At 30.1% G+C, this 13,913-nt stretch overlaps 2 protein-coding genes across 2 annotated transcripts; both read right to left on the reverse strand.

Moving 5' to 3' along the window:
* Positions 1 to 3,304: 3,304 nt before the first annotated feature.
* On the reverse strand, positions 3,305 to 7,493 carry LOC145952850 (uncharacterized). The gene is made up of 4 exons (XM_083065899.1): positions 7,293 to 7,493; positions 6,569 to 7,210; positions 6,234 to 6,496; positions 3,305 to 6,160 (listed from the first exon to the last, which is right to left on the reverse strand). Exons 1-4 carry the CDS (start codon positions 7,491 to 7,493, stop codon positions 5,980 to 5,982), a joined length of 1,287 nt encoding a protein of 428 aa, XP_082922025.1. The 3' UTR covers positions 3,305 to 5,979.
* A 104-nt stretch (positions 7,494 to 7,597) lies between these two features.
* On the reverse strand, positions 7,598 to 8,416 carry LOC145952851 (uncharacterized). Its single transcript, XM_083065900.1, has 3 exons — positions 8,278 to 8,416; positions 7,890 to 8,151; positions 7,598 to 7,816 (listed from the first exon to the last, which is right to left on the reverse strand). The coding sequence occupies exons 1-3, from the start codon at positions 8,397 to 8,399 to the stop codon at positions 7,598 to 7,600; spliced, it is 603 nt and encodes a 200-aa protein (XP_082922026.1). The 5' UTR covers positions 8,400 to 8,416.
* Between the last annotated feature and the right edge of the window lie 5,497 nt (positions 8,417 to 13,913).

Genomic DNA, 13,913 nt, shown 5'->3' on the forward strand with positions numbered 1-13,913 from the left:
TAATAAATAATTAAAATAATAAAAAAAAATTTTGAACAATTGGGATACTTTTGTATATGGTGACTTGGTTAGGCACTTTGGATTCCAAGTTAGGTTGTGGGTTGATGGTCTTGTAGGTTGTTATTAGTTTGTTATAAGGCATGGTGACTTGCTAGTGCTTGTGGATTTGCAAATCCTAATGTCTTAATAATATTCACCACTCTTTTAGATTCATGTTATAATAAATTCAATGGATAAGCATGACAAGAAAAGAATTATTTGTGAGAAGGGGGAACCCTTCTAGAGTGAATAAGTAACCTCTTTAAAATAAAAATTAAGTTTATCATTACTTAGTTTATGAAAAAATTACTTTAAAAAGAAATCATTCTAAACTTAGTGATATATATTGAAATTGTGTCATTGGAATGTCTAAATGTCACTAGCCCTCTATAAATGTTTGTTGTATCTAAGATTTTATGGTTTATTTATTTTAGGTTTTTTTCCCTTGATTTGTAAGACACGTAAAAAGTTTATAACGTCTTTTAAGGAAATTGACGTGTATAAGTCTATAAGGATGACATGAAATGTAATATTGGCACCATATAAGTTATGTTGTGAAATGTATTGAAAATGATGTGAATGTGATTACATGTATATGTGTATGAATTTATGTGTTATGTATTAGTATTGTTTGACCTTTTCAATTCATATCAAAGAATATTGTCAAAAATATTTTCACTTCCTGTGTTTGTTTTTTTCTACTTGTTATTTGTGTTGAATACCAACTTTCAGATGAGTATCTAGTTGAATAGGATGAGCATGTTTGAGAAGAAACTTAGGCTTTAGGATTTTTTTTTATAGTTATTTTGGGACATGTTACATTGGAACTAATGAGTAATGTTTTTTTCTTTTGGTTGTTTCAAGTGGGCTTTATAGTTGTATAAACTTATACTGACTTTTGTAAAGATTGTTTAAGTGCATAATTTACTTTATTTATGTTTTTTTATTATAAAGGTTTTTATTCATTAGAGATTGCAAAAACGTGGGCATTTTATCCTTTTCAAATTAGTTTTTTTTTTTTTTTTTTGGTGTTGCGATTAGTTATTTTATGAATTAATATAAGTACTTTAATTAAATTTTAACAAAATTGTTTTGAGCCAAAGGAGTGTTCCAAGAAATACTTGAAGTAAAACTTAGAGAGACTTATCCAAAAGAATGCTTAAAAATACATGATTAGTAAATAATTTGGTACCTCTATTATCTTAGTGAAATTTTGACTTTATTTTTTAAATTATTTTTTAATCTCAATAGTTTTTGCTTACTTTACCTTTTAGTCTTTATAGCTTAAAATATATATTTTTAGTCTATATGTTTATCTTTTTCAATCTTTTTTAGTTCTTATAGTTTAAGATAGATTTTTTTAGCCTCTTTACTTGCAGTTTTTTAATTATTTTAATCCTTATCATTAAGTTTTTTTTTGTAATGTTATATATTTTATGTTAACCTGAAAAAGATTTTCAATTTTATGAGAATAAAAAAATATTTTAATAATAAATGTTATAAGTGAAGATATAAAAGAGACACAAAGTAATTTAGAATAAGTTCAATAAAATAAATTCGATATCAAAAGCATAGTTAAATTAATACATATGTCATGTCAATATAAAAGAAACGATGTTACAAAAAAATTATTGATTAATACATATGTCATGTCAAAATAAAAGAAACGATGTTACAAAAAAATTGTTGATTAAGATTAAAAGGATTGAAAGATTACTAACATAAGGAGTGAAACAATTTATTTTTAATTAGAGAACTAAAAAGATTGAAAAATATAAATAAAGATTAAAAAAATTATTTTAAACTATAAAAACTTAAAATTAAAATAAGTAAAATTCTATAAAAAAAATATTTTAACCTCCTTTTTTTTAATACAATAGTGACAATAAGGTATTTATACTTATTATTTTTTTAAAAAAAAATTCAGATACTTCCCTACAAACCAAGTCTTAGCTCATAGCCATTATATTGGATATGTGCTTGCATACATACATAATTCCAAAACTAATAAAAGTAAGATAAATTTTAGAATGGATTTTTTAATATACTCTTTTAAACATGTATATTATCATTGAACAAAATTCATTGCAAATAACAAAAAAAAATGATAATGAATCTTATTTTTTATTTAATGAATAAGCTCCACCAATAATTTTATAAATTTTAATCAATAAAAATATATTACTAACACTTCTTTAAAATAATATATACCTTATTAAAGTCAATCCTATCTTTATTTTAAAAAGACTTTCATAAATTTCATATTCATATTAAAATAGACTACATTATACAGAAAGTAAAATAGAAAGCAAAAGCTAAACATAATTCCAGTTAATTACCTATATATTACTCGTGTAAATTTTTTTTACATTGACAATTAATTATATCTTTTAATTGTGTCATGTCACTATAAACACATTTATTTACATTTATTTTTAACAGTGACAATAACACAACTAAAAGATATAATTGATTGCTAGTATAAAAAATCTTTACACTAACAATGTATAGCCGATTAACTCTTTATATATTTCACAAAGATGCATCATTCTGGATTTGTTGTGCCCACTCTCAAGCTACTATAGAATATTAATGAGCCACAAGATGATTTCTAACATGAGTCTGATTTGGTGCATAAATGCCTAAAAAGACAAATTATATTTGTAAAAAAATACATATAATAAAAGATAAGTAAACAAGAGAGAAGAACGTATGACACGATGATGATTGATATGGTAAAGTGGTAGTGTTATAGAGAGTAATGTTTAATTTTCATTTCTATTCACCGTAAAAATTTTAGAAAGTATACTTGAATTTTCATGCATAGGTAAATATTTTTACATGGTGAATAAATAACAAATCATATTAAATGGAACGTTTAAATTGTATTATAATATGTGATTGAATAATATAGTAAATATATCCCTTTTATCATTAATTAGTGAAAAAAAACTCTTTATGTATCTATAATAATTTTTAATATATATATATATATATATATATATATATATATATATATATATATATATTAGTGGGATAGTGTGTGATTATATATTAATAATTTTAAAAATAAAATTTATTTACAAAAAAACTTTTTTATCTCCTATCATACAATTTATATAATATTTATAAAGAGTTAAATTTGTTAAAAATTCATGTGTATACTAAAATAAGGAATCAATTTTATTATATATAAGTATAAATGCATTCTAATTAAATTTTAGAATATAAAAAAAGTATTTAAATAAATAATATATAAAATAAAAGTTAATTAACAAAAACACTTTTTAACACTCTCTTTCTTATACACATTTTCTTATTTTGTAAAATTTATGTATGTAACAATATCTCATTTACTTGATTACATTCATTTTTACTAATGAGAAGTTTGCACCTGATTGATTGGTTGTGTGCTAATCCAAATGGTTGTGTACTTGATTACATTCATTTTAGTCTTTAAATTTTTTTAAAATTTAATTTTTAGTGTTTAAATTAAAGTTTGACTAAGCAAGGTCCTTCAACCATAAATTTATTATAAAAGTTAAATTATTTTTTAATAATTATTTTGAAATTATATACAAGGTAGTTTTTAATTTTAACTAATAATTAGTAGTTTTTTTAACTGTTTGGATATCTACCTAGCCATGCTTCCTTATAAATACGTATGGTATCTCTCTAGTTTCTTTCATCATCAGCACCAGCTTCCATTCTCTTAGGTTCTTATTTTCTTCTTTCGTTTTTCATTTTGTTGTGAAAAAAAGATGCAACAATATGGTTCTTGAATTTCTGATAATAAGTTTCTTGTATGTATGATTCCTTATTTAAGTCTTTGATTGATGATAAATTAAATTTCTCTAACTTTTACTCTTTTTTGTGGTTCTTGAATTTATATTTTCTTTTCTTTCTTTCCTTTTTTATGGTTCTGAAAAAATACCTTTCGTTCTGAATTTTTGTTTCATTTCACATTTTTCTTCTTTTTTTCTTAAATATTATTTTCTTATTTGTCATTTTTCTTCTTATATCCATCATTGACGAGAAAAAAAAAAACTGTAACATTATAATTGGATTCTTTCCATGATTCTTTGTATTTGAGTATATGAAGATAAATTTCTCTCAAATTCACTTTTTATTGTGGTTCTTGATTTTATATTTTGCTTTCTTTCTCTCCTTTTTTTAAGTTCTTTGTAAAATACTTTTTGTTTCATTCTTCATTTCTTTTATTTTAGAAAGTTTCTTTAAATATTCAAAGGCGAAAACAAATGATGAGTTGACTATTTCTTTGTTTCTATGTCTTTGATTTCTACTCAGATTCATAAATGTGAACAGAAATTTAGTAGATGAGAGGCACAAATTCTTTTCAAAATCTCAATTTTGATTTTTCTTTAGATATTTTCCGATGATAATTTGACTTAAAAAAATTGAATTATCTTTTTTAGGGTTTTTATTTTGGTTTTTACTATTCTGCTTGACGATTTATGAATCAATATCACAAGTTAGCATTTATAATTTATTTTAGAATTCTCAGAGAATAATTTATAAATTATTTAATTAAATTTCTATTTCCTTTTTCTTTTTTCCTTTTACTCCATGACATGTAATAAAAAAAATTAAATTTCTGTTTCTTGCAAAATTTAGATAATTTATTTAGAATTCTCTTTTTGAGAGTAATTTATAATTTATTTAATTAAATTTATATTTCTTGCAGACTATCTACACTTTCATTTTTGGTTGCAACACATTTACACTAGTACACAAAGGGTGTTTTACGTCGTGTATTTTGACCATTTTACGTCGGAAAAGGGTCCGACGTTAATACGGGAGTCGTAAATTTACGTCGCCACTGGAAGACGACGTAAATTTACGTCGGGCAACTTTTCAGACCGACGTAAAAAGGGTCAAAATCGTGCCACAAATTTACGTCGGACGTGGCCTTGTCCGACGTAAATTTACGTCGGTCTTTGCCAGGCCCGACGTAAATTTACGTCGGACAACGCCATGTCCGACGTAAATTGTGGCAGTTTTTTTTTTAAAAACGTTTGTAAATTGATATACCCAACACCTGCATATAAATATAATCCAGAATACCAAATCTAAACCAGGCAGTCCAGAATAGAAATTCAAATTGTATTTCAAAATTGAATGACAAAAAGAAAATAATATATAAATCTTAAAAAACATAAATTATGACAATGTAAATCCTATTATCCTAAAAAAGCTATAAAACATGTTTGTCAATGCTATCTAAATAACTAACTATCAAACTATAAAACATAATATCTAACTAACTAAACTTAGAAAAAAAGTTGCCCATTGTTCTCTTATCTTGAGCATCTCATCTTCGGGCAATGGAGATGGATCTTGAAAGACCTGAAAGGGTAATTTAAGTGTCATTAATATGCAATGTTAATTATTCTAAAGGTAAATATAGTTAAATAAATTTTGATATGAATTACCTGCGCCCAAGAATCAATAATACCCGCAGAAACTATGGCTTTCATCCAATACATGATGTAATAGCCACATTCAAACGAGTCTTGTTGCTTATTACACTAAAATGAGAAACAAATAACTATTAATTCCAAAGTCAATAAATTTAAATATTATTGACTGTATGAATTAATTTGCTAACCTTAGGGTATATGAAATGCAATGACTTTGATGATCTGGCTCTTCCACTTAATATATTAGCTCCAGACACGATTCTAATTAATTGAAATAAAAATAAATGTTAGCCAATATATATAATTACAGTGTTAAAACATAATGAAAAAATTTAGTTACCCATGTAATTGGCTTTTAATTTCCTGGCTTGGTTTTCGATGAAGTGAACAAAACCACACCACGGTATATTCCTTAGGAATGATTACCATTAACTGCCAATGAGACCTACATTGTATGACAAACAAATCAGTTAAAAAATTACCATGATTAAAAAATCAATTAAAAAACTAACCCGTCAATGTATGGAGCCATGTATATATGTCTTCTTGAGTCACTCATCCATGTTTGCATATATTGTTGGATCTGGACCTGAGTGTTTCCTGATTTTTGGATGGATTGAGGCTCAATAAATCCATATACTTCTGCTTGTGCTTGCTCCACACTCAATTTGTCCATGTACCTAACACAAATAATTATTATAAGTTAAATGTAATTATTGTAAATTTAGACTCATAAAAGAAAATATGACTTACATGGCCCACAACTGTATGATAGATATATTTAACATGGAGGTTCCCCCAACAATCTCTAATGCATCAGGCAGAGATATGTATAGTGGAACATCAGAGCTATCAACTCCAAAAACTCTAATGTCCCACTGCAATTGAATTGGTTGCTTCTTTAATCGTGGTAATTTGATTAGAAGCTTAGATATGGGATCATCCTCAGCTTCTGCGATATTAGCATCATGAACATGAGGTTCTCTCATGACCTCCTTACCACGATCGATAAAATCCTAAAGAAATAATGAAAATTAGTTAAACAATAATAGAATTATAAGAATCTAAAAGAGCAATAATATAATTACCTTTGCCCGTGCTGAAAGCGGCATGACCAAACATTTTGGCCAAGCTAAGAATGTGCCGGTTGCCTGCCCCACTAGTTGAACCTCTGTATTGGGCAAAGGCACTGGAGCAGCAGCATCTTGAACTTGGTCAACCACAACCCGTGTCCAGTCTGGCTGTAGAGGGACACCATGGATGGTTGAGCCACCCTCAAATACTCGGCCAATAGCCACTAACCGTGGGGGGTCATCCTCAACATATAACTCGCACTGGTTTGGTACATCAGTGTGAGCATGTTCCCCTGAGAAATTTGGAGCAGCACAACTCCCTTTAGTGCTGACTCGAACACCATCATGAGCAACTGCAGTCTGTTGCTGAGAACGAGCCAAAAGTTCAAACTTCTCTTCAAACTGTTTTTCAATATTCTTCAGTTTCTCTTCAAACTGCATCTCCAATCTCTGCTCCAATTTCTGTATAACCTCTTGACTGCAAGAGTCGACAGTGCTCCTCGATGATCGGCCACCAAAGAAATCTCGGTGGCTCCAAGAACCACCAACACCACGCACACGACCTCCGTGCTCTGGCTTTCCTATGGCCGTTGTGAGGATATCATTCCGACCATCGGAAACAAATGAGCCTTGGGTGCTCTGCTCAACTAAATCCTCCTGCAACAATAAGGAAGATTAAAAAATCTTATGAATTAAATGAGTTGAAATGAAGAGTCTTAATTTGTATATTTTTACTTACTATTTTATTAGCAACGACCCTTGCAGACTCAGAAGTCATTTGCCCATCTGGTTTTGTCCGGGCTGCTATCCACATCTCATGGCGGGGAGGTGACTCCACACGGTCAGCATCCTCAACCCCTGCTGCCTGTGCCCTAGCCTTCTTCATTTGCTTTTTTTTTTCTTTCATATCCCCCTCTTGACAATAGATGGGGTGCATCATTCTTGGCTTGTCGTTCTTGGGCAGCTATTCTTTTAGCCTGCAATAATACAAAAAAAAATGAGATAAATTAAAATATACCTTAAGTATTTGTGTCAATGTAAAAGTTATCGATAACTAACCTGCCACGAAGGGTCCAATCGAGTGGCACAAAATTGCATCCACTCCTCATCAGTGATCTGGTACTTTAGACAGGGAGTCTCATTTTGGCGCTCTCCAAATACATACTCCCGTGTCAAGAAAGTCTTGAAGTCTCTCCACCTGCTGGCAAGGGCAGATAACATCTTCCTCCTCATGCCCTCAGTGTTGGGAATGTCAAAATTTTGCTATGAAAATAACAACAAATAATAAATAATGTATTTAAGTTATATAATATTGAAAGGATGTGAAAGTATATACCTGAATATCCTGCCACATGAGGTTCTTGTCAACCTCCTGAACGTCATCCCATGATGGAATGATAATAGAAACATGTCGTCGAGCTAGGACTCCCAAATAGCTCTTAAACTTGGCAGCATTTGGGCCTGATGCCTTGCCAGAACGAGGATCCACCTCAACCGATGTCCTCTCCTTGGCAATGCGCCCAGCTGTCAACCCAGACAATCGAGTGACAGATCTACCTTCCCTCCTTCCACTGCCAGACCCAGAATCCTCCATAATCCTGAAAAAATTAAACTGTCATTATTAAAACAATGAATTAATTGAATAGACAAATAAAGTAAAAAAGATAATAACAATATAGCAACAAAATAACTAATAAAAAAACAAATAATACATAAACAGAAACCTATTAGGTTGGAATGTTTTCCCATATTCCTTCAGCATGATCACTTCGAATAGCATGTATTTCGTCCACTTCATTGTCCGCAATAGGACCAAATGATCTGCTTGAAAAAGACGGTGTCTCATGCATATCTAGAGACTCATCTTCGTGAGTTCCATGCATGGTTCTTCCTTCGAGGACCACTGACCATTTCTCATTACATGGATCATTTACATAAAAAATTCTGTGAAACTTTTATCAGTCCAACCATTTCTTGCTTTTAAACTAAACAATTTTAAAGTTGCTGATAATCTTGTAAACATACTGCATCCTGGGTATAATGGTTGCTCAAAATCAGACTTTAAGGTATCATACACATGTGCTCTTTCAAAATTTTCTTCACCAACATCACGTATCATCTCTTCTAAGTTATCGTTCATCCCTTCAAAATTTTCAGTTGTTGACATTGTTGGAATGTCTAATATTTCTCCGTGCCATGTCCATACTGTATAACTCTTCACAATACCATATATAAACAGGTGATCACGTATTTCTCCAACTTCTTGACGTATCTGATTCAAACATCGAACACATGGACAATAATATGCCCCTTTGATGGGTTTCCCATTTTCTCTTGCAAATTGTAAGAACTCTTCAACTCCATTTCTGTACTCTTGACTAATGCGACTTGCATTCATCCAACTTCGATTCATTATCTATATATTAACACAAATTAACTATTGACTCAGTTATTCATAATTTTTTTAACCTAAACTACAACCCTAAAAAATCGATGGTAAACTAAAGGTCAATGCCTAAAAAAAGTCTCTTCTTTAATGCATCTGGAACGCCCGTACTGAAACTAGAACGGGACGTTCCAGATCATCAAATTACAACAAAAAAAATTCCAGCAGAACGGGCCGTTCTCCTTGCAGAACGACCCGTTCCAGAGGAACAAATAGCAAAAAAAAAACAAATAAATTACGGGGACAACAAACTAACCTCAAACGACCAACGTGCTGACACTTACAAACTTGGATACGTTGAATGTAGCCGTAAACGCAGAGGGAGACTCAAGTAATTCAGAGGATTTCGTATAAACTGTGAGCGCGGGAATGAAAATGGGACTTTGGGGGCAATATAGGAGAACTATTACGTCGGATAAGGCGTCGCCGACGTAAATTTACGTCGCCCTTGTTGAACTCCGACGTAAATTTACGTCGGATTTGGGTGGGACCGACGTAAATTTACGTCGGACTACAGGGAACCGACGTAAATTTACGTCGGAATAGTGGTACCCGACGTAAATTAACGTCGGATTGGAGGTACCCGACGTAAATTACCTAATTTACGTCGGTCTAAGAGAGGTCCGACGTAAATTAGTCTCCACTTATTTACGAAACTGCCACCGCGTTTTTACAACGTCGGTGTTTGTGGTTTGCGACGTAAATTGGGTGACGTAAATACCCTTTTTTGCACTAGTGTTAGAAGAGACGAAAAAAATCTCATAATCTTATGTAACCTTTGTTGTAAGGGTTGAGTCTGGAAAGACTTGTTTGAGAAAGAATACTTGGTGTTAAGTCTGGAGAGGCTTGTTGTTCAAAGAATACTTGGGTAGTTGCTTGAAGAGGCAAGTCAAAGACTACTTAGGATTGAGCCAAAAGTGGCTTGTTGAAAGAATAATTGTATCTTGTTTAAAAAATAGTGAAACTCAATCTGGTTGGATTGAGAACTGGACGTAGTCTCGGTGGTTGAGATGAACCAGTATAAAATTCTTGTGTTTTATCCAACTCTTTTTCAACCCTTTGTTTGTTAAGTTTTTTTTTCTCTTCACTACTCAAACATGTGAATTTTTAATATACATTATTCAACCCCTTCTAGTATGTGTCTTTTCTCCATAATTTGGTATCAGAGTTCAACCTTTGACGAGGTTGAACATCTAACAATGCTAAAGGAAAATATCCACGATGGGAAGCAGTGAAAGACAATACTTACTAGAAGAAGTTTCTCTCACAACGCCTCTTGCCTTCGACAAAGAAAACTACCCATATTGGAGGGACTGGATGAAGATGTTCATCAAATTCACCCAATACCAACTCTAGAGAATTAAATTTCTGTTTCTTGCAGAATTTATAATTTATTTATAAATTTGGAATTCTCTTCTCAAGAATAATTTATAATTTATTAAATTATTTTTTCCTTGTAGAGTTTATATAATATATTTATAATTCTTTATTGAGAATAATTTAGAATTTATTTAATTAAATTTATGTTTCTTGCATAATTGATGTAATTTATTTAGAATTCCCTTCTAGAGAATAATTTATAATTTATTTAAATTTTTGTTTCCTTTTTCTATTTTCCTTTTACTCCATGACATGTAACCAAAAAGATTAAATTTATGTTTCTTGCAAAACTTAGATAATTTATTTAGAATTCTCTTCTTGAGAATAATTTATAATTTATAATTTATTTAATTAAATTTTTGTTTCTTGCAGAATTTATAATTTATTTAGAATTCTCTTTTTGAGACTAATCTATTTAATTAAATTTCTTTTTTTTTTTTTTGAGAATTTATAACATTTGAAATTTTTTTCTTGAGAATAATTTATAATTAATTTAATTTAATTTCTCTTTCTTGTAGAATTTAAATAATTTCTTTAGAATTCTTTTCTTGAGAATAATTTATGATTAATTCAATTAAATTTATATTTCTTGCAAAGTTAAAATAATTTATTTAGAATTCTCTTGTTGAGAACAAGTTATAGTTTATGTAATTAAATTTCTGTTTCTTGCTGAATCTATAATCTATTTAGAATTCTCTTTTTGAGAATAATTTATTTAATTAAATTTCTTTTTTTGAGAAATTTGTATAATTTATTTAGAATTATCTTCTTGAAAATAATTTATAATTTATTTAATTAAATTTCTATTTCTTGCAGAATTTATAATTTATTTAGAATTCTCTTCTTGAGAATAATTTATAATTTATTTAATTAAATTTTCATTTCTTGCAGAATATATAATTTATTTAGAATTCACTTATGAAGAATAATTTATAATTTGTTTAATTAAATTTTTATTTATTGAAGAATTTATAATTATTTGAAATTCTATTCTCGAGAATAATTTATAAGTTATTTAATTAAATTTCTGTTTCTCACAGAATTTATATAATATATTTAGAATTTTCTTATTGAAAATAATTCATAATTTGTTTAAATATATTTCTGATTCTTGACGAATTTATGCTTCTTAAGAATAGTTCGTAATTTATATTTAATTAAATTTCATTTTGTGGCAGAAATTTTTTAAATTTATTTATCATTATCTTCTTGAGTATAATTTATAATTTATTTAATTAATTTTATATTTCTTGCAGAATTTATATTTTATTTAGAACTCTTTTCTTGAGAATAATTTTAATATAATTACATTTCTTTTTCTGTCTTTTGTTTATTGCAGAGTTTTTATAATTTATAGTTTTAATTACTGAGAAAAAATTATATTTATAATTTATTAATTGATTAGATTATATTATTTATTAACTGCTATTTATATTTACAAGTTTATTGATTTTATAATTAGTTTCAAAAAAGATATTTAATCATATGTATATATATATATATATATATATATATATATATATTTATATGGGATTGTAACTCCTTTTTAGTAGGTGTGACACCCTTACTACCCCCAACACATATATAAATATTAATCATGTAAATAAATTAAAGAATAAAATTTTTAACGTTGGTAAAAGGGTTCACATAAAACCTTCATATTCATTTATCAATAACCAACATAATAATTGAAAATAAAATTTGAGAGTTTATAAATTGTTTTCAAAATCATATTTACAATTCCAAATCCATATAAAAATTTATGTCCTAAAAATCCTCTGCCCCGATGTCACAATATCAGAGCATACTCATAATTCAACTGTTGACATTCTAGATGTCACTCGTAGCCTGATCTTCCTCACTTAAAATATCCACAATTTGTACGGTAAGAAAAGAAAACATTTATACGAAAAGCACACAAGGAAAAACACAACATAATCATAACTCATTATAACTTAATATTCATAAATATTTCAACATATTGTATTTCAATCAATCATGCATCGTCATCACGTCATAATTCTCAATCACACCAATCATCACAAATCTTGCACTTCACAGTTCACACTATGCCAAGGTCACACTACCCATTTAACAATCCAAGGTCGTGCTCACCTCTGATATAACATTGTGCCAAGGTCACGATTCCCCTGTAGCATATCTAGCCCAGGGTCGTGCTCACTCCCGACATGTTATTCAAGGTCACGATACCCACGTAACAATCTAAGGCCATGCTCACCCCTGATATAACACTGTGCCAAGATCACGTTACCCCTAACCCAAGGTCGTGCTCACCCCTGACATGTTAACCAAGGTCACGATACCCATGTAACAATCTCGGGCCGTGCTCACCCTTAGTCATAGGTGTGAAGAACCACAATCACATCTCATTCACATTACACACAACATCTCATAGTTCAATTCCATACACACATCAGATAAGTCCAAAATAATAGGTTTCATACACCTTAAGCAATTCACATCTAAATCATCAATTTTTATCAAGTAATATAACAATAACATTCATAAATTAATATAATAATCAATGGAATTATCAATTTAATATAATTTTAACATAAACAGTAAAATCCCCAATTGTTCCAAAACCTAGCTCACAAGCACTTTTCTACAATTTCGTTCTCTCTCCCAGATCATCATTCTTACAAATTATTAGCATATTTCTAATCCCAGTAGTTGAAACTAAAACAGAGATCTCCTTGGTCTCCTCCTCTGAGTGCCCCTTAGTCTTCAAAGAGTGTAGAAGGAAAAGAAGAGAATGTAGAATAAAGGAGACAGAACTGAAAGAAGTCAGAACTAAAAGGTGTGCTTTTTGGAAGTGTCAGAGCTCTGTATTTATAGGCATCAAGTGTCGCCAGAACGGCCCGTTTCAAATCCGGAACAACTCGTTCTAGACTCTGACGACATGTGTAAAATTCACATCCAGAACGACCTGTTCTCAAACCAGAACGGCCCGTTCTGGGGTTGCATTTAACCCACAATGTCCATATTGGGAACGACCCGTTCTTAAACCAAAACGACCCGTTCCCAACTAGGGTTACAAGCCTTTTTCGTAGTTTGGAACGCCCCATTCCAATTTAGAAACGCCCCGTTCCCAACTAAGATTTGTAGGCAACTTTAGTATTTTGGAACGGCCCGTTCCAATTTGGGAACGACCCCTTCTGAGATACTAAATCACCCTTATTTTAGTAGTTTGGAACGGCCCGTTCCAATTTGGGAACGACCTGTTCTAGGCTACTAAATCACCCCTATTGGGCTTTAGGCCCTTGTACAGTCTGTGAAAATTGGGTTGTTACAATTCTCCTCTCCTTTTAGAAATTTCGTCCCCGAAATTCTCCTGAAAACAAAAATCGGTAGGCTCCTCGCATCTTGCTTTCTAACTCCCATGCCACCTCACTACCTTACTCATGTACAACTCTAACAATCTCACCAAGGAATGTCTATTATCAACGAGGGTAAGGCAAGTAAACTTGGTGAGTCTATCCACTATAACCAAAAAAGAATCAAATTTCGTAA

This window comes from Cajanus cajan, chromosome 10 (genome assembly GCF_000230855.2).
Source record: "Cajanus cajan strain Asha chromosome 10, NIPB_CcT2T_4, whole genome shotgun sequence".
Lineage (NCBI taxonomy): Eukaryota > Viridiplantae > Streptophyta > Magnoliopsida > Fabales > Fabaceae > Cajanus > Cajanus cajan.